General features: G+C 40.2%; 1 protein-coding gene across 1 annotated transcript; it reads left to right on the top strand.

Annotated features, from left to right (window-relative positions):
• The first annotated feature begins 16,631 nt into the window (after positions 1-16,631).
• On the top strand, positions 16,632-22,479 carry LOC130732294 (wax ester synthase/diacylglycerol acyltransferase 3-like). Its single transcript, XM_057584372.1, has 5 exons — positions 16,632-16,888; positions 17,616-18,188; positions 19,477-19,827; positions 21,441-21,578; positions 22,313-22,479. Exons 1-5 carry the CDS (start codon positions 16,673-16,675, stop codon positions 22,466-22,468), a joined length of 1,434 nt encoding a protein of 477 aa, XP_057440355.1. The 5' UTR covers positions 16,632-16,672; the 3' UTR covers positions 22,469-22,479.
• The last annotated feature ends 221 nt before the right edge of the window (positions 22,480-22,700 follow it).

Raw genomic sequence — 22,700 nt, 5'->3', positions numbered from 1 at the left:
AAGACTCAAGTATGATGAGAAAGCCAAAGGCCAAATGAAGATCGATTCTGACCCATTGCAGATAGCTGAGGCCAACTATGTGGAGCCCTTCTACATTGGCATGGTCGACATCTCCGAAAAGCTAGATTTGGGCTTGACACTTGGAGAGGCAAAGGAAGAAAACATTGCTGTCGAAGAGCTAGAGGTCGAGAAAGAGGTGAGCTTAGAGGAGGTTTACCCCAAGGCTGGAGAAACGCTTGTTGAGTTTCTATCCCGAAGCAAAGATGGCGAGAAAGAAGTCATGCTGTGCCCTCGATGCAGCGCCGTGTTCGACAAGTCTGCAGCCAAGGCTTACCAAGATTCGGAAATGAAAAGGCATTATCAAGACAAAGTGCCTGTGTCTAGGAGGTTGAAATATCCCCATGAGGAGTGGGTTGAAAGAGGCCAGGAGCTCGATGGCCATAAAGGCCAGAAGTCGAGGAATAAAGACAAGACTTACGTTCCTGATGCTGGGTTGCCGAAGAATCAATGGTTCAGGCCAGCACCTCCAAGACCAAAACAACACCAAAAGTGGCAGAAAATCGACTTGGGCCAGGGATCCTCTTACATCAACAACTCCCGTGTGTCGCGAAGCTACTCCTATGGCTCTGGGAACTACTATGCTCCTGAGCAAATGACTAGGACTCAGTTCAGGCGTTTTTTGAGGAAAAGGAAAGCTGAAAGGGAAAGAGGTGGCAAGTTCCGTTCACTATGGGACATAAAGCCAGAAGATAATCCCCGCAATGAACCTAGTGTGGCGTCGATTATCAATCAGCTAGACCACGCCATCAAACAGGGAACAACTGCGCCACCAAACCCAGCCAAAGAAAAGGAGAAAGATGTTGTCGAAGATGAGGATGAAGACATGCTCGAAGATTTCGACGACGGTGATGGAGAAGACCTTAACATCATCTGCATAGTGTCTATCTTACCTGCAGAATTCGATAGAATCTCAGAGGTCACTGAAAGCGAGGAAGACTACTATGTCGAAGAAGAACCAGATGATAATCCTTTGTGTTATTACGTGATGCAGAGAGGGTCTGTCGAGGACGAGAGAGCTATCTTCCAGAGGCCAACTGAGCAAATGAAGAGCCATTTGAAGCCGTTATTTGTTTGGGCCAAAGTCGAAGAGAAAGGAGTTAACAAAATCCTGGTCGACGGAGGAGCCGCTATCAACCTGATGCCTGGGTTCATGCTCAAGAAGTTGGGAAAAACTGAAGCAGATCTGATCCCACATGATATGCTACTTTCTGATTATGAAGGGAAGACAGGTTCTTCCCTGGGGGCAATTATGCTGAACATAACCGTAGGAACGGTGGCCCGCTCCACATTGTTCATTGTGGTCCCTTCAAAGGCTAATTACAATTTGCTGCTGGGAAGAGAATGGATTCATGGCGTGGGGGCAGTGCCCTCAACTTTGCACCAACGTATATCCATTTGGAAGGCTGATGGAGTGGTCGAAAATGTACAAGCAGATCAAAGTTACTATTTAGCAGAGACAGGCTACGTTGGTAAGAAGAATTTCGAGAAGAGTTTAGCCACAATTGCTCCTTTAGACACCGTGGCTAATCAATATTTCAACCCATACTCAGAGTACTCAGTGACATTGGATCCCATCCGGGGTCTAAACCTCAATGAAGCATGCAAACCTGATGCCATGAGTGGATGGCACAGCGATGAAGAAAAAGATGCCACTAGTGAGTGGCAAGCCAGTGGTAAAGATGATTAATTCAAGCATAGCTCGAATTTCGGCTTACGCAGCCGAAAAAAAAATAAGGACGGCCTTAGAGGCCGAAAGAATGGCCAAAGAAATGGCTATTGACAAAGCTAATGTCTCAATCCTGCCTGTCGAATTGACACCTCAGGAGGAGGCCACAACGAAGAAGGATAACACGTGTTTGGAAGAAGACGAGCAGAGTGTCGAAGAATTCGAAGACCTCCGCAGTTTGAGGCTGGATTGCATCTATGACGATAGCCCATTGGGTTTCGAGAAGCCAGCGATCGACATTTCCAAGAAAATGGAAGCTCAGGATCCTTTGGAAGAAGTGGACTTGGGTGATGGCTCAGAGAAAAGGCCAACATATATCAGTGCACTTATTGACCCAGAGTTAAAGGATAGGATGGTGAAACTGTTCAAAGAATTCAAAGACTGTTTCGCTTGAGATTATGATGAGATGCCAGGACTTAGTCGAGAACTGGTGGAATTGCGGTTACCCATCAAAGAAGACAAGAAACCAGTCAAGCAATTACCTAGGAGGTTCCATCCTGATGTGTTGGTAAAAATCAAGGAAGAAATCGAAAGACTCCTCAGGTGCAAATTCATCAGAACAGCTCGATATGTGGATTGGTTAGCCAACGTGGTCCCAGTGATCAAGAAGAATGGAAAGATGAGGGTTTGTATCGACTTTCGTGATCTCAATGCTGCCACTCCAAAAGATGAGTACCACATGCCTATTGCCGAGATGATGGTAGATTCCGCTGCTGGTCACGAATACTTAAGCTTGTTGGATGGTTATTCAGGATACAACCAAATCTTCATAGCAGAAGAAGATGTGTCGAAAACAGCTTTTCGATGTCCTGGCGCCTTAGGGACATACGAGTGGGTGGTCATGCCATTTGGATTGAAAAACGCTGGCGCGACCTACCAAAGGGTAATGAATACCATTTTTCACGATTTCATTGAAACTTTCATGCAGGTTTACATTGATGATATTGTGGTAAAGTCCCCATCAAGGGATGACCATTTATCCCATCTAAGGAAATCTTTTGAGAGGATGAGGAAATATGGCTTAAAGATGAACCCCCTTAAATGTGCCTTTGGTGTTATTGCAGGTGATTTTTTGGGTTTTGTGGTGCACAAAAAGGGCATCGAGATCAACAAAAATAAAGCTAAAGCCATTCTCGACACAAGTCCACCAACCAGCAAGAAGCAACTACAATCGTTATTGGGGAAAAACTTCCTAAGGAGATTCATTACCAACCTTAGTGAAAAGACCAAGTCATTTTCCTCGCTTCTTCGACTAAAAAAGGAAGATGTGTTCCGCTGGGAAGCAGAGCACCAAAAGGCATTTGATGAACTCAAAAAGTACTTGACCAATCCACCTGTAATGGTGCCACCCACCAAGGGGAGGCCAATGAAGCTGTATATTTCCGCCACAGATGAAACCATTGGGAGTATGCTGGCTCAGGAGGATGAAGATGGCAACGAAAGAGCCATATTTTACTTGATTAGGGTGTTAAATGGCGCAGAAACTCGATACACCATGATCGAGAAATTGTGTTTATGCCTGTACTTCTCCTGTGTAAAGTTGAAATATTATATAAAGCCAATCGATGTGATGGTTTTTTCTCATTATGATATAATAAAGCACATGTTATCCAAACCAATCTTGCATAGTCGAATTGGTAAATGGGCTTTGGCCCTAACCGAATATTCATTAACTTATGCCCCATTAAAAACAATTAAGGGGCAAGCGGTTGCTGATTTCTTAGCAGATCATACTGTGCCTAAAGAAATCGTAACTCACGTAGGCATACAACCTTGGAAATTATATTTCGACGGTTCCAGCCATAAAAATGGAACTGGAATTGGGATGTTCATTATGTCCCCGCAGGGCGCCCCCACTAAGTTCCAATTTAGGATCGAGGGCAATTGCTCGAACAATGAAGTCGAGTATGAGGCACTGATATCAGGCCTCGAGATCTTTCTAGCACTGGGGGCAAAGAACGTTGTCATAAAAGGAGATTCTGAGTTGGTGGTAAAACAGCTTACCAAAGAATACAAGTGCGTTAGCAAGCATCTAGCCAAATATTATGTAAAAGCAAATAATTTGTTGGCTAAATTCAACGAGGTTGGAATAGGTCATGTTCCTAGAATAGAGAACCAAGAAGCCAATGAATTGGCGCAAATTGCTTCTGGGTATATGGTAGATAAACTAAAGCTGACAGAACTAATTAAGATCAAGGAAAAGCTGAGCCCATCGGACCTCGACATTATGTGTATTGATAATCTAACCTCCAACGATTGGAGAAAGCCAATTGTCGAGTACCTGCAGAATCCAGTAGGGTCAACTGATAGAAAAGTTAAGTACAGGGCTTTAAGTTACACCATTTTAGGCAACGAGTTGTTTAAAAAGAACATCGACGGTACATTGTTGAAATGCTTAAGCGAGGACGACACATTTATAGCAGTATCAGCCGCTCACGATGGCCTGTGTGGTGCTCACCAAGCAGGGGCCAAAATGAAATGGATTCTATTTAGGCAAGGTTTGTATTGGCCAACAATCATGAAAGATTGCATTGAGTACGCAAAAGGTTGTCAAGATTGTCAAAAACACTCAAGGAATCCAGCACGTGCCAGCTAGCGAATTGCACTCTATTATCAAGCCATGGCCTTTTAGGGGATGGGCAATAGACCTAATTGGCGAAATTCACCCAGCCTCATCAAGGCAACACAAATATATCATTGTGGCAGTCGATTATTTCACTAAATGGGTCGAAGCTATTCCACTACAGAACGTAACACAGGAAACGGTAATCGAGTTTATACAAAACCATATCGTGTATCGATTTGGATTACCAGAGTCAATTACAACGGACCAAGGCACAGTGTTTGTGGGACGCAAAGTAGCAGCTTTTGCAGAATCCTGGGGGATCAAACTCTTAACCTCGACCCCTTACTACGCTCAGGCAAACGGCCAAGTAGAGGCAGCTAATAAAATTCTAATAAGCTTAATCAAAAAGCATGTGGGTCGAAAACCAAGACGCTGGCATGAATCTTTAAGCCAAGTCTTGTGGGCTTACAGGAATTCTCCAAGGGAAGCGACCGGAACAACGCCTTTTCGACTGGCCTATGGCCAAGAAGCCGTGCTGCCCGCAGAAGTATATTTGCAATCGTGTCGAATTCAAAGACAAGAAGAAATCCCAAGCGAAGTCTACTGGAATATGATGCTAGATGAAATGGTCAACCTCGACGAAGAAAGGCTCTTGGCATTAGACGTCTTAACAAGGCAAAAGGATCGCATAGCTAAAGCATACAATAAAAAGGTTAAAGATCGATCTTTTATTACAGGGGATTATGTGTGGAAAGTTATTCTTCCAATGGATAAAAAAGATAGAACTTATGGGAAGTGCACCCCCAATTGGGAAGGGCCATTCGTAGTCGAGAAAACGTTACCCAATAATGCTTACGTGATTAAGGAATTGGGCAATCAGCGTCAATGTGTTACAATAAATGGCAAGTATTTAAAAGCATATAAGCCAATGTTGCACGAACTTAAACTTGAATGAGACTTGAACGTTAAGATTGCCAAATTATATTCATTGATCGAAAAACATTACAGGTATGGCAAAGTACAAATAAAGCTAGAAGCCTAAAAGGGAAAAATGGCTCTGTATCCGTCATATCTAGCTTGCATGGGTGCTATTCGATCCACCAGCGCTACCATTTGGTCCTCAAGCCGAGCCTTCTTTTGACGAGCAATCAGGTCTTCAAGGGAGGCTGTAGATATCTCGACGGCTAATCGAACGAGACCTTCGGGATCTTGTTGATCCAAAGAGGCTTGGAGAAAATCGAATTTCTCCCTCCACTCATCGATTTGGTGTTCTTGAAAGAACATCATTACTGAAAGCTCCCGGAACTCTTCAAATAGAGGCTTGGCTTCCAAGAGGAGCCCTCGGAACTCCTGAAGAGGAATTCTAACGCGCGCGATGATTGGCCTATGAAGCAGTTGATCAATGAGCCCTAGAAGCTCATCAAGGCCAGCAGAGGAGTCATACAGGTTCTGGAAAAGGTTCTCCTGGAAAGCCAAGTCCCTGATACGACGAAGAATAAGTCTGCTATCCATGGTGAAGGGTGAAAGGTTTTTAGATTGCAGGAAGAAGATGAAAATGGAAGGGAGAAGAGTTGTTGTTGGAAGACGAGTAAAAAACGGCACCATTTATAATGGGGAAGTAACAAACAGACGTATTAATGCAAGCATGCAGTTACCAAAGCGTCAGCCAAACACGGCAAGCCACGTCAACCACCACCGCAAGTGGAGGAAGCCCTTAAGTCGTTAAACAGAACGTGATAAAAAGCGTTATAAATTATCGTAGTTTTCAAGGAAACTTGGGAGTTGAAAGGTTAGTTTGAGCACCAAGTTAAATGGTGTGAAACTCAGTAATACAGTGCAGGAAGTAATATAACAAAAACTGAATCGACAATAAAATGCAAATCGAGAAATAAAGCATGTCGAGCATTGCCAACACAAATTCATTCATTAATCAGAAATCGGACGGAGTTACAGGAATGATTGTTACAAAGTTGGCAACAAAAGCCATAATGGATCCATGGCCATTACAATAAAACAACAATTATGAAGCCTAAATTCTCGACTTGAAGGCTTCAAGCTGAACCCCTGCAGCAGCAATCCTAGAATCCAAGCTTTGCTTTACGCGCCGCTCCGCTGCAACCTCTTTAGAAAGTTGAGCTGTCGATAACATCACATTTGTACACTCAGCAGCAAGAGTATTCAGCCAGGAATTCACAGCTGGACCTTCATCAATCAACGTTGTCTTCTGTTTCTCTAGCCTTGCCATCTCCCTTTGAAGCTCATCCAGTCGAGCATTGACGCTTGACAACTCATCTGCTATAAGAGCTTTCCTTGCAGTCAGCTTCAGAATTTCATCCTTTTAAGGCAGGAGTCCATTGGTGTTGGAAGTCACTTGTGAAGGTGTGAAAAACGGTAGAAAGGGGGGGTTTGAATAACATTTTCAGAACAAAACTTCCACCTTAAAGATTTTGACAAATCTTTCGAGAACTTAAGTGCTAAAGATAAGAGATAGAAAAGCACACAAGTATTTTATCCTGGTTCACTTGATAAATCCCTCAAGCTAATCCAGTCCACCCGTTAAGGTGATTTCTTCCTTCTTAGAATGAAGGCAATCCACTAATCAGATAATTGTTACAACTGCACTTGAAACCTACAAGTGACTAACAATACACTGACTTAGCTCACACTAAGATTCACTCTCTTAGTCTTCTCTAGGATCCGATCAACCTTGATCTCCTAAAGGAATCACCACTAAGATTCACTCTCTTAGTCTTCTTAAGGATACTGACCTACCCGGTCCCTTAAGGAAAATCAAACAACTGTTTGAGGTTGGTGTTTACAAAGGTTTGCTTCTAAATAAGCTGAGTGTAAACTAAATAAGAACAGATGAAGAAAGTAGAGGCTTGAATCTTTTCTTGTATTGCAGCTCTTTGTTTTCTCTCACTCTTAGCTTTCTTCTTTTCTTCAGCCTTTTATAGTCCAAGGTGCAAAGGATATTTCTGTTGAGAGAATATGACCGTTGGAGGGCATTTCTGGAACTTCCAGAACCTGCTGTGGCTGAACCTTGGTAGGTAGGCTTTTCAGAATAGTACACTGCTCTTGTACTTCTTGATAGAGACATTTGCCTTTAACCATTGACTTCTGATCAGAGTTATGCTTCGTGTTGGAACTTGTGAAGCTTGGTGATCAGAGTCAGAGGGATGCTTGGATCCTCTGACCTTCGTAACTTCTGCTTCTGGACCTTCAGAGCTTCTGAACCTTCAGAGCCTCTGGTCCCTCAGAGCTTCTGGTCTTCAGATCTTCTGATCCTCAGATCTTCTGATCCTCTGATCCTCAGATCCTCTGATCTTCAGATCCTCTGATCTTCAGATCCTCTGATCCTCAGATCCTCTGATCTTCAGATCCTCTGATCCTCAGATCTTCAGAACTTCTGACGAATATATCTTCTGGTGTCAGAATCAGAACCTGTTTGTCAAAACACTCAAGACAAACATTAGAGTATCATTGTTGTTCATCCACAAATAAATACTTGTTATCATCAAAACATAGAGTTGTACCACATGACCAAATCTTGATCTTACAATCTCCCCCTTTTTGATGATGACAAAACCATGTATTTTGATGAACAACTCTAAACAAATAAACTGAATACACTCAGAGTATAAGGTATCAGAGTTAAAACTTATCCTGATGTGTATAGTTTATCTTGCTCCTTCTGAATCCAAGACTCGTGCTTGATTCTGAGCTAAGCTCCCCCTGAATCTAATACTTAATATCAATGTTAGTAATATCTAGATTCTGAGCTAAATAAAATAGGAGTTGTCAAGATACTATAAGTTCTCCCCCTTTTTGTCATAAGCAAAAAGAATGAAGGTGGAAAAAAAATAGTAAGAGCAAAAGACGAAATACTCCCCCTCAGAAGTAATACCAAGGGATACTTGGCTGCTGATTAGTATATCTTCTGATGAGAGCAGAAGTGTGGTTCTGGTGACATCTCCGTTCTGGACAAAATTTCATCTTCAGATACTTCAGAATGAGAAGCTAGGAACCTACTCTTCTTCTGATGACGCAAGTCAGAAGTTGTAGTAGCATCTTCTGATGTTGTTGCTTCTGGTTCGTCAAGTTCTGAGTCTTTGTTTCTTTCTGAAACGGTCATGCTCATCTCTGCAAGCTTTTTCAGCTAGCTTTGACTTGTCAGAGTCAAGCTTATCATTAATTCTAACATGAATAGCGTTCAGAATATCAGCAGAGGGGTTCATATCAAAAACCAATGATTCCTTGACCAAATCTTACTCTACTGATGCCTCCAAGAACAACTTCACCTTCAGGTTCAAGTTTTGGATCTTGGGACATATGTCTTTCTCCCGTCATGTGTTGCTTGCATCCACTGTCCAGGTTCCATGGTTGGAGTTTCGATGGACATATTGAAGATATCTGCAACATATATAATCTTATCCCTAGGTACCCACTTTCTGGGTCCTTTCTTGTTAGTTAGCCCAGAAGTTCTGACAACTTTGGGTCTTTCAACAGGATAATGTAAAGGAATTTGAGCATGATATTTTGACATTGAGAAAGTTCCTTTCTTAAGAGATGATGGAGCAACTTCAGAAGGTTTAGAATGACCAATGTCATATATTCCATTTCTGCTTACGCCATAGATCATTGAAGCCATTAAGCTTCTGTCTACGCTTTTAGCTAGGAATCTTTGAAAAGACTTTTCATACTTAGACTCATTTCTACAATCAGAGGCATCACAAGCAACAATTTCTTCTAACTTAGCAATCTGGTTCTTAAGCACAGAGTTAGAATTGATCAAAGCATGATTATCATTTTTCAAATCAGAAATAATTTTCTCATGTTCAACAGAAGTTTCAGAGGCAGCAGAGAAATTCTTTTTCAACCTTTTATGCTTAGTCAAGAGAGAGTTATATTTATCCATAATTTCAGACAAAGCATCTTTAAGTTCAGAAGTTGAGAAAGAATCAAATACCTCATTTTCATCGTCAGAGTCTGGATCTCCTTCTGATTCTGAGTCAGAGTCAACAGCTTCCTTTGACTCTGCTCCTTTGTCTTTGACAATAGCCATGAGTCCTTGGACTTCACCATCAGAGTCAACATCCTCTGATTCTGATTCATCAAAAGTCACCATCAGACTTTTCTTTGGTTTGAAATGCTTCTTTGACTTTTCGTCCTTTGATGAACCTTTGTATTTGCTCTGCCTGTGCTTCCAGATGCAGTTGAACTTTCTGGATATCAGAGTCAGCTCATCTTCATCAGAATCTTCTGATGCTTCTTCAGATTCCTCTTCTTCAGCTTGAAGAGCTTTTGACTTCTCAGCCTTAGCCTTTTCAGATTTAGATTTCAAGGCTATGGACTTTTTCTTCTGATCCTGATGTTCAGCACGCTTTAGTTCATGACACTTCAGTATGCTTATGAGTTCTTCCAAACTCATCTGCTCAACATCTCTAGTTAGCTCCAAGGAAGTTATCAAAGGCATCCAGCTTTCAGGAAGACCTCTAAGGATCCTCATGACATGATCCACAGTGGTGTAGCTATTGCTGAGGGGTCTTATTCCAGCAATAATCAACTGGAATCTGGAAAACATATCTTCAATGGATTCGTCAGTTTCCATTTGGAAGGATTCATATTTCTGGATCAAAGACAGTGCCTTTGATTCTTTCACTTTCTTGTTTTCTTCATGAGACATCTTCAAGGATTCAAAGATGCCCTTGGCGGAATCACGATCAGTAATTTTCTCATATTCTTCATATGAAATGGCACTTTGCAGAATAGCTCTTGATCGGTGATGATCTCTGAACTCCTTCTTTTGATCTTCACTCATCTTCTCCCTTGGGATCTTTACACCATGTTTATCAACAGGAGGGGTGTAACCATCAACAACAAAATCCCAGAGATCAGGATCAAAGCCAAGAAAGAAGCTCTTGATTCTGTCTTTCCAGAAATCAAATCTCTGACCATCAAAGATAGGTGGTCTTGCACTGTATTGATATTTGCTTGTAGTAGTGGTGGAATCCATGAGTTTTTCACACTGGCCCGGATCTACTGAACACTGTTAAGTGTGGTAATCAGAACTTGCGCTCTGATACCAATTGAAGGTGTGAAAAACGGTAGAAAGGGGGGGTTTGAATAACATTTTCAGAACAAAACTTCCACCTTAAAGATTTTGACAAATCTTTCGAGAACTTAAGTGCTAAAGATAAGAGATAGAAAAGCACACAAGTATTTTATCCTGGTTCACTTGATAAATCCCTCAAGCTAATCCAGTCCACCCGTTAAGGTGATTTCTTCCTTCTTAGAATGAAGGCAATCCACTAATCAGATAATTGTTACAACTGCACTTGAAACCTACAAGTGACTAACAATACACTGACTTAGCTCACACTAAGATTCACTCTCTTAGTCTTCTCTAGGATCCGATCAACCTTGATCTCCTAAAGGAATCACCACTAAGATTCACTCTCTTAGTCTTCTTAAGGATACTGACCTACCCGGTCCCTTAAGGAAAATCAAACAACTGTTTGAGGTTGGTGTTTACAAAGGTTTGCTTCTAAATAAGCTGAGTGTAAACTAAATAAGAACAGATGAAGAAAGTAGAGGCTTGAATCTTTTCTTGTATTGCAGCTCTTTGTTTTCTCTCACTCTTAGCTTTCTTCTTTTCTTCAGCCTTTTATAGTCCAAGGTGCAAAGGATATTTCTGTTGAGAGAATATGACCGTTGGAGGGCATTTCTGGAACTTCCAGAACCTGCTGTGGCTGAACCTTGGTAGGTAGGCTTTTCAGAATAGTACACTGCTCTTGTACTTCTTGATAGAGACATTTGCCTTTAACCATTGACTTCTGATCAGAGTTATGCTTCGTGTTGGAACTTGTGAAGCTTGGTGATCAGAGTCAGAGGGATGCTTGGATCCTCTGACCTTCGTAACTTCTGCTTCTGGACCTTCAGAGCTTCTGAACCTTCAGAGCCTCTGGTCCCTCAGAGCTTCTGGTCTTCAGATCTTCTGATCCTCAGATCTTCTGATCCTCTGATCCTCAGATCCTCTGATCTTCAGATCCTCTGATCTTCAGATCCTCTGATCCTCAGATCCTCTGATCTTCAGATCCTCTGATCCTCAGATCTTCAGAACTTCTGACGAATATATCTTCTGGTGTCAGAATCAGAACCTGTTTGTCAAAACACTCAAGACAAACATTAGAGTATCATAGTTGTTCATCCACAAATAAATACTTGTTATCATCAAAACATAGAGTTGTACCACATGACCAAATCTTGATCTTACAACTTGTGCCTGCTTGGTCTCAATGAGTTGCTCCACCGCAATAGCCTTGTCAAGCGTGGCCAAGATATCGACCAAGAGAGTCTGAAGCTCAACGAGAGCATCTGCTCGAGTTTGGTCAAGTCGTTGGCTCAATAGGAAGGCAAGCAGCTCTTTAACCTCCTGGCCTAGTCGAGAGTTAGCTCGAACCCCGCTGATGAAGCCCGCATCGAAAGCCAGCCCTTTTAACTTTACAAAAGCTTCTTCAATCTGGCTATTGTCGGCTACTCCACCAGACTGAGCAGTCTCAGTAGTTTCAGCTTGGCGTGGTGGAGACTCGAGATCTAGAGTACCATCGAAGAAGCTCTGAAAGATGGAAAGAGGGTCTTCGACTAAAAGAGCACTGAGCCTCTCGCCAGAAGTATGGGAAGAGGCAGCCGTCTTAGAAGAAGCTGAGCCTCCCTTAGCATGAGGAGAAGACAAAGCGACCCGGGCACCTTGTTGAGGTTGCTGAGGAGAAGGTTGAGGCTGTTGAGGAGAAGTTTGAAGTTGTCGAGAAGAAGGTTCAGAATGAGTCGAGACCAGAACATCAGCCTTAGGAGGGGGCATCACACCAATCACTTGATCATGCTGAATGATTGGAGGCTCTTGACCTTCACTACCCTGCACCTCATCATGTGGTACATTTTCTTCGCGAGCAGGGGAAGGCATGTTCTGCATGTCCTGCGGAGGAAAATTAGAAAGGTTATCTCGACATTCTTTGGTATAAAAGGGTTCACAACCAGGATGCTGCCAAGCAATTGGTTTCGAGTTAAAATAGAATGTTAGCTTGTCCCACACAGGGTCTGATTCAGTAGAGTTTAAACTCGAACTAGAGGACTCTAAACTGCTCGGAGAGCTAGACAGGACAACTGGTGGGGGTTTAGAAGAAAACCACGTGGCTCGAGGTACATCCATTTTAGACATGCCAACTCTCTGAAGAATAAAAGTGAAAATGATTGAGAAAGAGGAAAAGAAAGCGAATTGAGACAAGGTAAGAGCTAATAATTTACCTTAGGGCCAGATTCTTTGAGAGGACTAGAGCTAGTTGAACTCTTAGAATGGTGAGAAGAGGAGCTGCCAGACTTACGACTAGATCTCCTCCTGGAGGTCTTCTTGGCCGTAGCCATCTCGACAGGAATCGACGTATTATCTTGAAGAAGAGGGCTGGAAGCTTGCTGATCAACACCTTGATCACCACCTTGCTGCATTCCCTCACGCTGGCTGGCTGACTTAGCCGGGGAAGGATTCCCCACAGTAAGTTCACCAGCACCCTTAGCCCTTTTTTGGCTTGCAGAAGTGGTAGGGGTGGCCCCTCTCTTTCGACTCTGAAACAAAAGGTAAATGATCACGAAGATATACACGTCTAATAAAGGCCAAAGTTCACAGGGTTCAGCATTACCTTAGGCATCTTAAGCTTATCAGCTAGAGTAACATCATCTTCATCATCCTCGATTTCGACAGCAGCAGAGGTTACCCGAGGAGAGGCCTGAGGGGTCGGTCGCGGAATCGGCTTAGCTACAAAAGAAAAACAAAGTAAAATCAATCCATAAGTATCGCGAAGATGCCAGGTCGAAATGATTACCTTGACCAATAAGCGTGCTTATCGATATGTGGTTGAAGATTTCAACCGGCACATGGAGAGGATAATTCCATAGGTAACGCTTGGTCCAGGTCACCCGCTTCCGGGGGGCAATGCACTATGGTAAAAATTTTTGATACTCACATGATCAACCCACTTAGGAAGTACCACCGGAAAAGCCAAAGCATACTTACAAGTAGGCAGTGGTGGGAACCTAAAGCTCGTTTTTCGAATAATGAAAGAAAGACCATCCTCGTTAGAAGGAATGCTCAATCGGGTTTTCTTGGCTTTAGCTTCCCACATTTGCCTTAGAACTTGGGCTGCTTTGGCCACCGTTTCCTGAAGTCGAGGACCCGGAAAGTATACTACACCGAAGAATTGTTGAAAAGCGTTGATCTCAGAGGTGTGCATACCTTTGGTTTTCTTTGGGGCCTGCTTCTGCAAAAGAAAAACATTCGTTAAGCGCTGGAAGCAACCTTCGATTGGCTCCGAAATATCGTGCCAATAAGCAGACCACCACGCCTTAAACGCCTGAGTGACGTAGAAGGATGGAGTAAAACTGAAAGGACTAAGACCCAGCAGCTCCTCCTCGTTGTAGTAGCCAATGGTAGTGTCGAAAGCACTACGTTTGGTGATGGTACCAGGGTAGAGGACGAGGGATTTGTCGAACAAGGTATTGGGCAAATCCTGGCTCAGCCCAAATTGTCGAGACACGAGCTGAGGATTGTACCCACAAAGAGTGAAGTCATTACTAGCAAAGTTGATGGTCAGCACCCTGGGAGATAGTATAGTCTGCCAAAGCTCGACTTGATGCTGAGAGAGGTTCTCTGAGCCAGGAAGATTAGGGTAAGAGTTCCTTAGCCACCGAGGGCCATAAGAAGGTTTGTGATACGGTGCAAAGCTCGAGCAGAAACGTTTCAGCTCGAAAAACATGGTGAAATACTTCTTGAAGTCAAACTCGAACGTGGAGGCATCATAAGGAGGAGTAAGGGCTTCAAGCCTGAAAGCATCGATCCTTGTGTTAGACACTACGGGAGGAGGGTTCTTGGCAGGAAGAGAGTGTTCGAAAACTGCATTCATCCAAAGCTGAAGAAGCCAGAAAGGACCAGCTGCATTCAAAGATGCAACCTTAGGGTCTCGAATGTCAGCTATCGCTTCATTGATCATTTGGTAAAGATTGCCAAGCACAAGTCTAGCCATGGCGATAATTCGACCCTCATGCAGCAGGTTGGCCAAAGGAAGAAGTTTAGCCGGAATCCTCAAGGATTTGGTGCAGAACACATAGGCAGAAAGCCAATACAACAGAAACGCGACATGCTCAGCATCAGAGACTTCACCATTCTCGACATAATGATCTTTAATAAACTTACTAAAAGCTACGTTATCTGTCGGAATGGCGATAGGATTGGTGGGAGCAGCAGAAGAATGGTAATCATCACCCACCACCCAAAGGCCAGTAATTGCAGCAACATCAAGAAGAGTAGGAGAAAGCATCCCAAAGGGGACATGAAAACTATTGGTAGACCGCTCCCAGAAGAAAAGAGAACTTAAAAGCATGGCAGGGTTGTAAGAAATTGGCGACCTCGACAACTGAATGAGGTCGAAGATTCCAGTGACCTTCCAATGCCCGGACTTACTGGCCTCCACTCTGTCGAGCCATTTCAGATAGGCTCCTTCACCAGCAGTTGGGTTAGGAGGCGCAGACCTAAAAGTCCTTTTGGGATCTTTCAGAAAAGGCAAGAGGTAAGAAGGTCGAAATGCAAGGATAAGCTCATCCCCACGAACGCTGGGGTGAAACTGCTCGTAATCTTCAGGAAGACTGTTAGGCCTTCCCTTCTTCGCCTTCTTCAAAGGGCCTAAAATGGCGCGTAAATTGCCATTCACAGAAATAGGAATAAATACCTGGGATTTCCAGATGGCCCGTTTTTCCACTTCGTACGGCGGGTCTGGAATGGGAGTGCGTTTGGCCTCATTCATCTCACACGCAGCGGCCAAGGGAATGACATTGTCTGAACTGGAAGCCATGGAAATGTCCAGAGAGTGAACCAGGAAAGCAAAAACCAAACGATTGAAGATGATTACAAGTAGAATCGGGCAAAAGATTGAATGCTTGAAAACGGTAAAGCTTGCAGAAGGCCAACAATGGCGTATTTATAGGCAAACGAAGAGTCGGACGTGAAGCTGCATTATAAAACGTTGCACAAAAATTTTTGAAATCCAACGGTTATTTTATTATATAACCGCAAACCCTAATGAAAAGGCTAGAAAAGGGCCATGATTACCCTAGAGTAGAGACGGCACACGGCAGACGAAGTCAGACGTCAAGGCTTCTGATTGGAGAAAAAGTCAAACGATTGGATCTCTGATGGGACTTGAAATCAGAAAAGTGGAAAGTCGCGAACAACCGTCAAGCTCCGTCGAATTGCACGAGCAAAAAATGCTTGATCCCTCCAAGATCTGGTAGTCGAGAATCAACATTTTTGGGGGGCATCTGTTGGCCCAATATTTCGGCCCAAGAAAGAAAAAACGCATTCAGCCCAAAACACTCAAGGTAGTCGAAATCTGACTTAAGAAAGGGAAAGGAAAATGCACCAAGTTAATGGGGCAACCAAATTCGACAATAACAATCACTACTAAACACAGGCACATGTAACACGTGCCACATTGACCAAGTCAAATTCTCCCCACGATGGTCGAAAACATGGCCAGGAAACGGTTGAAGCAGTTGAAGCACACGATCTCCACCACCATGCATGGAACTTCCGGAGCAAGCATCAGATCGTGGGAGAAACCAGGCCCACTAACCTATCCATTGAGGAGGAAAACCGTCAAGGACACGCGGGGCACGAAGCTCTATAAATAGGAGAATCCAATTCAGAAAGAGGGTTCCCAACTCAAAACTCTGAAAAATTCACCAAAAGCTCTAATGTCTGCATCAATGAGACTCAAGGAGCAAGGCGTGATGATGGAGGAGTATGTTGCAGAACCAACATTTTTAGTTTTCTTGTGTTAAGCTTGTTTAGTTTCTTGTCGAATTCTACATCTTTGGTAGTATTCATGTTATTTTGATTTCTCTGACTTTATGTAATCTATCCTTATGTAATTAAATCCAGTTTTCTTCACTATTGTCGAAAAGCACTAGTTCACACACGACACTTTAGCAAGACGTTTTCTCAAAAGGACCCTGAAATCTAAACTTCCTTTAGTCGAACTAAGAGGATATTTGTTTACCAAAAATCAGTGTAAACAGAATGTATAAAGATATAAACTTTCATATATATATATATATGGCCTACCCCATGGGAAAGGGTAGCGATGCAGGCCCCTTTTCATCCTATTTATATCTTTGTGAAGAAACTCAAGAAATCATACACTGTAATCAGTATATACTGTATAGACAATAAAGTCTAAACTATTGTCCACATATTTATCCAAAAGCTCTATTTCATGATACTAGAATCTGAGAACAGTGCAATAATGGATCAGCATTTCAAAGAGGAGTTGGCCGAACCAGTTACTCCAACGGGATATTACGCAGACAGCAATTATCTTAGCATGTATATTCTTGCAGTCTTAGAGTTTGAAGTTCCCATCCATGACTTGCCAGTTGTGTCTCTGATCAAAGATGCATTTCACAACATCCCTCGCTTCACCTCTATAATGGTTAATTTTCTCTCTCCACTCGATACAAAGCATATATATCAAAGTTTCATTACATTTTATATATGATGATTTTTTTGGCATATATTTATATATGATGGTGTTTGTTGATAGCTTTAGCCTTTGCACTATATAATTTTAATTTCTCTCTTTTCACTTTTTTCCATATCATACTTTTATCTTTATTCTCACACAATTCATACAACTCTTCGAATCCATTACAGCACTATTCAACACTCACATTGTGCGGTGGCTTTTAACCCTCACGTAATAATAGATTTCCTTAAAAAAAACCCAAAAATACAATGTACGTAGTCGTTTCAGACTACCATATATAATTAACAATGATATATACACACCTCTTTTTTTATACACTTTATTTCCACCTATTTTTATCTCTTTCTCTCTCTTCTTATCACTTATCACATCTTATACTTTCTCTCTCTTACTTTTTTCATTTCTTCCTATCTCTCTCCTCCTCCACCTCATTCCACCTCATTTTTGAGATGTCAACAAATAATTATCCATATATAATTGCATTCTTTTTTTACTTTTTTCGCTTTGTGGTAGTCACGGTCACCGGGTCACATATGGTGGATGTCAGTGGTGTCGCTCTCAAGGCGGTTCAACCATAGTGACGCGATACTAAATTTATAAATGTGGTTGATGATTTTGACATGTATTCATTATTAAGCTTTTCTTTTTTGTCATTTTTAATGTTTGAGATCAGATTCAAGATGAAAAAGGAGTGAAAAGATGGAAACGTGTTGAGGTGAAGTTTGAGGAGCATGTCACTGAGCTCAATTTCATTGATGGCATGTCAGTGGATTCATATGACAAGCATTTTGGTGATTACTTGTCAAGGATAGCAATGGAGAAACTACCAAAGACAAGGCCATTGTGGCAAGTCCATGTAATCAAATACCCAACAAGCAATGCTAAAGGAACCGTGGTACTCAAATTTCACCATGCAATTGGAGATGGCTACACTCTCATGGGTCTTCTTCTTTCTTCTTTACAAAGTGCTGATGACCCCTCTCTTCCTCTGTCTTTTCCATCACGCAAGTCATCAAAACCAGAAAATACAAGCAAATTCTTTTTGAAGAGAATTCCTCTGCTTCTCTCCATGGTTTGCAATTCCTTGTCAGAGTTTGGATACAGCCTTTTGAAAAGTTTTTTAATTGAAGATGATAAAACACCAATAAGGTCTGGGGTTGAACAATTTGAGTCTCGATCAACCGTGATATCAAACATCACATTTTCAATTGACCATATCAAAGAAATTAAGTCTAATCTTGGAGTGGTAAGATTGATAATCTTGTTAGTTAAATTTATCTTATACTTAATGCATCATGTTAAAAATTAGTCTAACCATACACCATAATTTCACAACTAACCTTCGGTGCACATTCTTCACAATATAATTTGCATGAATGTCTAAAACTAATTTTGTAGAGAAACTATTTTAACTTGTGAACCATATTTTCCCGGCATTTAACTCTTCTAAAGTAAAAGAGTTATTTTAAAAGGTAAAATAAGTCATCACAATCATCAACCTTGATTACATACTTTGAAAATTCAATAAAACAATTGAATTAATAGTTATAATGACTTACTTTACCCACTAAAGTGAATTTCACACTTTAAAGGAGCGGGACCATTTTTCTGAATCCATGGTGAATAACGCCTAGACTTAAATATATTATTATTGGTTTAAATATATAGTTATGTTAAACTTTCTTTTTTATAGACTAAAACTTTGACATTCAGTTATATTGTATTTCTTATTTTTGAAAATAAGTATTTTCGTTAGTATTGTTAATCCACTATTTAGGTGAATTGGGTTGGAAAATAAAGGGTCATATTAAAGTGAGTTTATTTTGGTTCGGCTCACCTAACCTAGTGGGTTAAATAGATTGGAACCAAAGTAAGTCAGACTAGCTCGTTTAATAATTTATTTTATTTCTAGTCGGAAAAAAGTATTTTTTATACAATGTTAACAACTTGAGCCAATTTTTTTTTAATGAACCATTATTTACATGTTTTATTGTGATACTATGAAATTTAATTTTTGTCACATTTTTTTTCTGACTTGAGTTCTTGTACTTTTAAATTTTTTATGAATTTTAATTTTTTTCTAAGTTATGGTGAACTAGCTCACCTAGCCCATATGTTTGAATAATGTTGAACCATGTTACGATATTAGAGACTCACTAGAAAAGTAAGCTAGTTCGACTCAACTTATTTTTTTTTAGGTTGTGGTGAGCCAACTCGAGTGAGTCGGACTTCCTTAATTACTTTTACAAATCTACTTTTGGCCCTTGTTATTGTTGATATACATGTGAAGTTTTGTTTTTAGTCAATACATGTGAAGTACTTGATGGAGTTGGAAATGCGGGTCTGAAATATATTTGCAAGTTGCGGTGAATAATTGGGCCCAAAATGTATATGTTTGTTGACATTCAAACATTTAATGGTATAATCAGATTCTTTTATCTCGGGAAATCCAATATGAATAACAATGGATCAAGATTATAAGACCCTTTCCATTATATTCATATAATGATTTTACATATTATTGTATATTGCAGACTGTAAATGATGTAATTACTGGAATAATCTTTTATGGGATTCGGCTTTACATGCAAGACATTGACTCTAGGTCAGGAACATTGAATTCCACTGCATTGGCAATAGCCAACACAAGAAAAGTTAAAGATTATCATGGAGTTCAGGAAATGTTAAAGACTGCAAAGGGTGCTTGGGGTAACCACATTACTTACTTGCATGTGTCAGTGCCCAAATTAGAAGACACCCCAATTTCGAATCCTCTCCAATTTGTCAGAAAAGCACACTCTTCAATCAAGAGGAAGAGAAATTCTTTTGCTGCTATTTTGATTGTCAAGCTTCTACGAATGAAGCTAAAGATTCAAGGCCCTGAGGTAATATACAAATGCCTACTAATATATACATTTATCATCTTCACTTATATGTGCATTTGTTACGGGTATAAATAAAACATTCATATCAACAAGGTCTACCACAGTTGGTAGATAGTTGAGCTCCTTAAGCATCTAGTCCAGAGTTCGGTCTCTTGGTGGTGCGTGTGAAGAATGATTTATTAGGAGAAACCTACCTATGTAACTGCAAATTGTGAGAATACCTGAATAAACAAAAAAAAAATCCATTAAATGAAAATAGAGTTTACATAACACAAAATAGGTTCCAACCCCATAATAACATCCTCAATTCAAACAAAATCATTAGAAAAATGCAAGCTTTGAAAGAAAATCAGCCGCAAATATTGCACTTTTGCGACGTATGACCATTGAGAATATTCAGCACAAAAAGCAGCACATCCTCCCCCACTATATATTGGAAAATTAGTAAGTATATCAAAAGTTTAATGTCTCACATTTCCTCTTGATGAACCTTCTAAGTTTTAATAGTTAACATATCACATTGTGGTGGTAAAGAGCTTAGTAATTAAGGAGTTGAGCTCGCGGGCATGAGATTGGGCTTCATTGACCCAATACAGTGCAAATTGGAGGATTTTTACCTGCGAGCATGATATTTGGCCTTTTGCTGAATCTATTCTTTCATTTTTAGTTTTTACAGCTTATATGCAAAACACATTTTTCACATGTGCTTCATCCACCTAGATTGAGCCATAGTGTGCTACCGCCCAACACTTTAACTTATGTGGCCCGTCATTTATCTCCTTACTACCTTGGCCCGTCATATAAATATATATAGATAGATAGATAGATAGATATAGAGAGAATGAGTTGGGTGAAAATGAAATGTTACCTATGGAGAAAAAAATATCTTAGTAAATAGTTTTTAGAGTATATAACTAAGTGAACGGGTAAATTAGGTAAAAGACTTAAAGCAATAAAGATAAAGGCTGAAGTAAACAACTGAAATATAAGGGTTAAAAGAATGTAAATGAATTAAAAGTTGGAAGGTAAAGACATAATTAAAAGTGAAAGCAAAAGATAAATGCAGAAAATTTGTAGATTTTATTTATTGTTTGAGTTGTGCGTTTGTACAAACGACCCTTCCTATATTTAAAGAGGCAAATTCGGTTAACCTACAACAGTTAACAATAATTACCTGCCACTACCCATGTTTCTCAGTGTTTATAAGCATTTACAAATCGTGGGGTGTTAGTGACTTGCTTCTTTTGGTCAGCCAGGTAGCTTGTTTTGAGTTAATCTTCCTTGTATCAATGGTTCACCGGTAATAGTCGTCTCCCCTAGATCAAAGGATTGAACTTTTTTTTTGCACATGAAGGATCTTCTACCTTTTCTCGAACCTTATCCATATATTCATAACTCTGTCATGTCGCCGCTTCGCCCTAGCATCCCATCGACTAAACCTAAACCTTCGGTTAGTTCTTCCAATGGCTAGTTTGCCATGGTTAGTGAGTCTCTTCAACTACTTTAGTAGCCGTTACGAATTTTTTTTTGTTGCCAACCTATATAAGCAATTTTTTCAATCATTTGCATTAGTGGAAATATCACCTTTTTTTTTTGTTATGATGATGTTATAGGCAGTGGCTAAAGATGTCCATAGGACAATGACAAATTCAAGCTTACTGATCTCAAACTTGGTCGGACCACTTGGGAAAATGGCTTCAGCCAATCATCCCATAAGTGGGCTCTTCTTTACGGTGTCTGGTATTCCACAGGTAACTTAACTCTCTTCCTCTTTCTTCTTCTAAAAGGTATGAAATTTGATCTATATAGTAATAAAAATGAGTATTACAAATATAAAGTAAAACTCTCAGCAATGCATATTTTTACATCCATAATATTTATATAAGAGTGAGTTTGTTTGTGAACATATAAAAGTGAGTTTGTTTCAGATTAAGAGATTATTTTCTAAAGATTTTAAGAAAACTATAATCTGATTTGTATTTTTTTTACATCATCTGATTTGTATTTGATTACATTATTTAAAATCACTTTTTTTTGCCTTCTTTCTCATTTATGATGATAGATTTTGCTAATAAGCTAATGAAAGTAGTTTTTCGAAATACTCTATTTCAGTTTTTTTAAAATGATTTAAGAATTATACATCGTCAGTGTAAAATTTGTTTACACAAACATTCAACTGAATTTCGCCAAATCAGAAAATATATTTTTTGAATTAAAATTTAATACAAATGTACAGATTCTCCTACATGTTATATTGTGATTAGTTGTCTGTGTAAAATTATTTTGTACAACAGTGCATCCATTAAACTCCTTTTAAAAAAACGCACTTTAAATTGTATTATCATAAATAACAGTTGTTAGCTTTGCACAGCACATAAAAAATAAATCTAATCCTCTAAAATGATTTCATTTATTTATGACTATATATTGGGTAGTGCTTCATAATCTGCATACAATGACTCATATCATATCATTACTGTTGCAGAGTCTTGTAATTTCAATTATTAGCTATATGGGAATGTTACGAGTAACCACTGCAACAGAACAAGGGTCCATAGATGAGAAAAAGTTGGTGGGGTACGTGAACAATGCCTTTGAGATAATATATCGAGAAGCAGCCAAGCAAAATACTAGAAAGTGAAATGAATTTTAGAAAGCAGAACTCTTAGAGTATCACATATTTTCAACTTCAGTCATTGAAATCTTTTGAATAATTGAACTTCTGTAAGCAAAATGACTTTTCCTTTTCAAAGTTTTTCATAATTTATAAAATTTAATTTGGATCAAAATGTAAGGAATGCATTCAAGTCTCTTAAAGGAATGCTAGGATGTTGAAATTAATATAAGTACTATATTATGTCGAACTAAAAGGA

Source organism: Lotus japonicus, chromosome 1 (assembly GCF_012489685.1).
Source record: "Lotus japonicus ecotype B-129 chromosome 1, LjGifu_v1.2".
NCBI lineage: Eukaryota > Viridiplantae > Streptophyta > Magnoliopsida > Fabales > Fabaceae > Lotus > Lotus japonicus.
Note: the sequence above shows the minus strand (reverse complement) of the source record. Positions and strands in the feature narration are given on the sequence as shown.

Bases quoted from the DNA above. Each gene is read 5' to 3' on its own strand.
- LOC130732294 (XM_057584372.1), top strand. From the start codon at position 16,673: ATGATACTAGAATCTGAGAACAGTGCAATAATGGATCAGCATTTCAAA. The intron at 19,828-21,440 runs GTAATATACAAA...ATGATGTTATAG, and splicing joins TAAAGATTCAAGGCCCTGAG to GCAGTGGCTAAAGATGTCCA. The intron at 21,579-22,312 runs GTAACTTAACTC...TTACTGTTGCAG, and splicing joins CGGTGTCTGGTATTCCACAG to AGTCTTGTAATTTCAATTAT.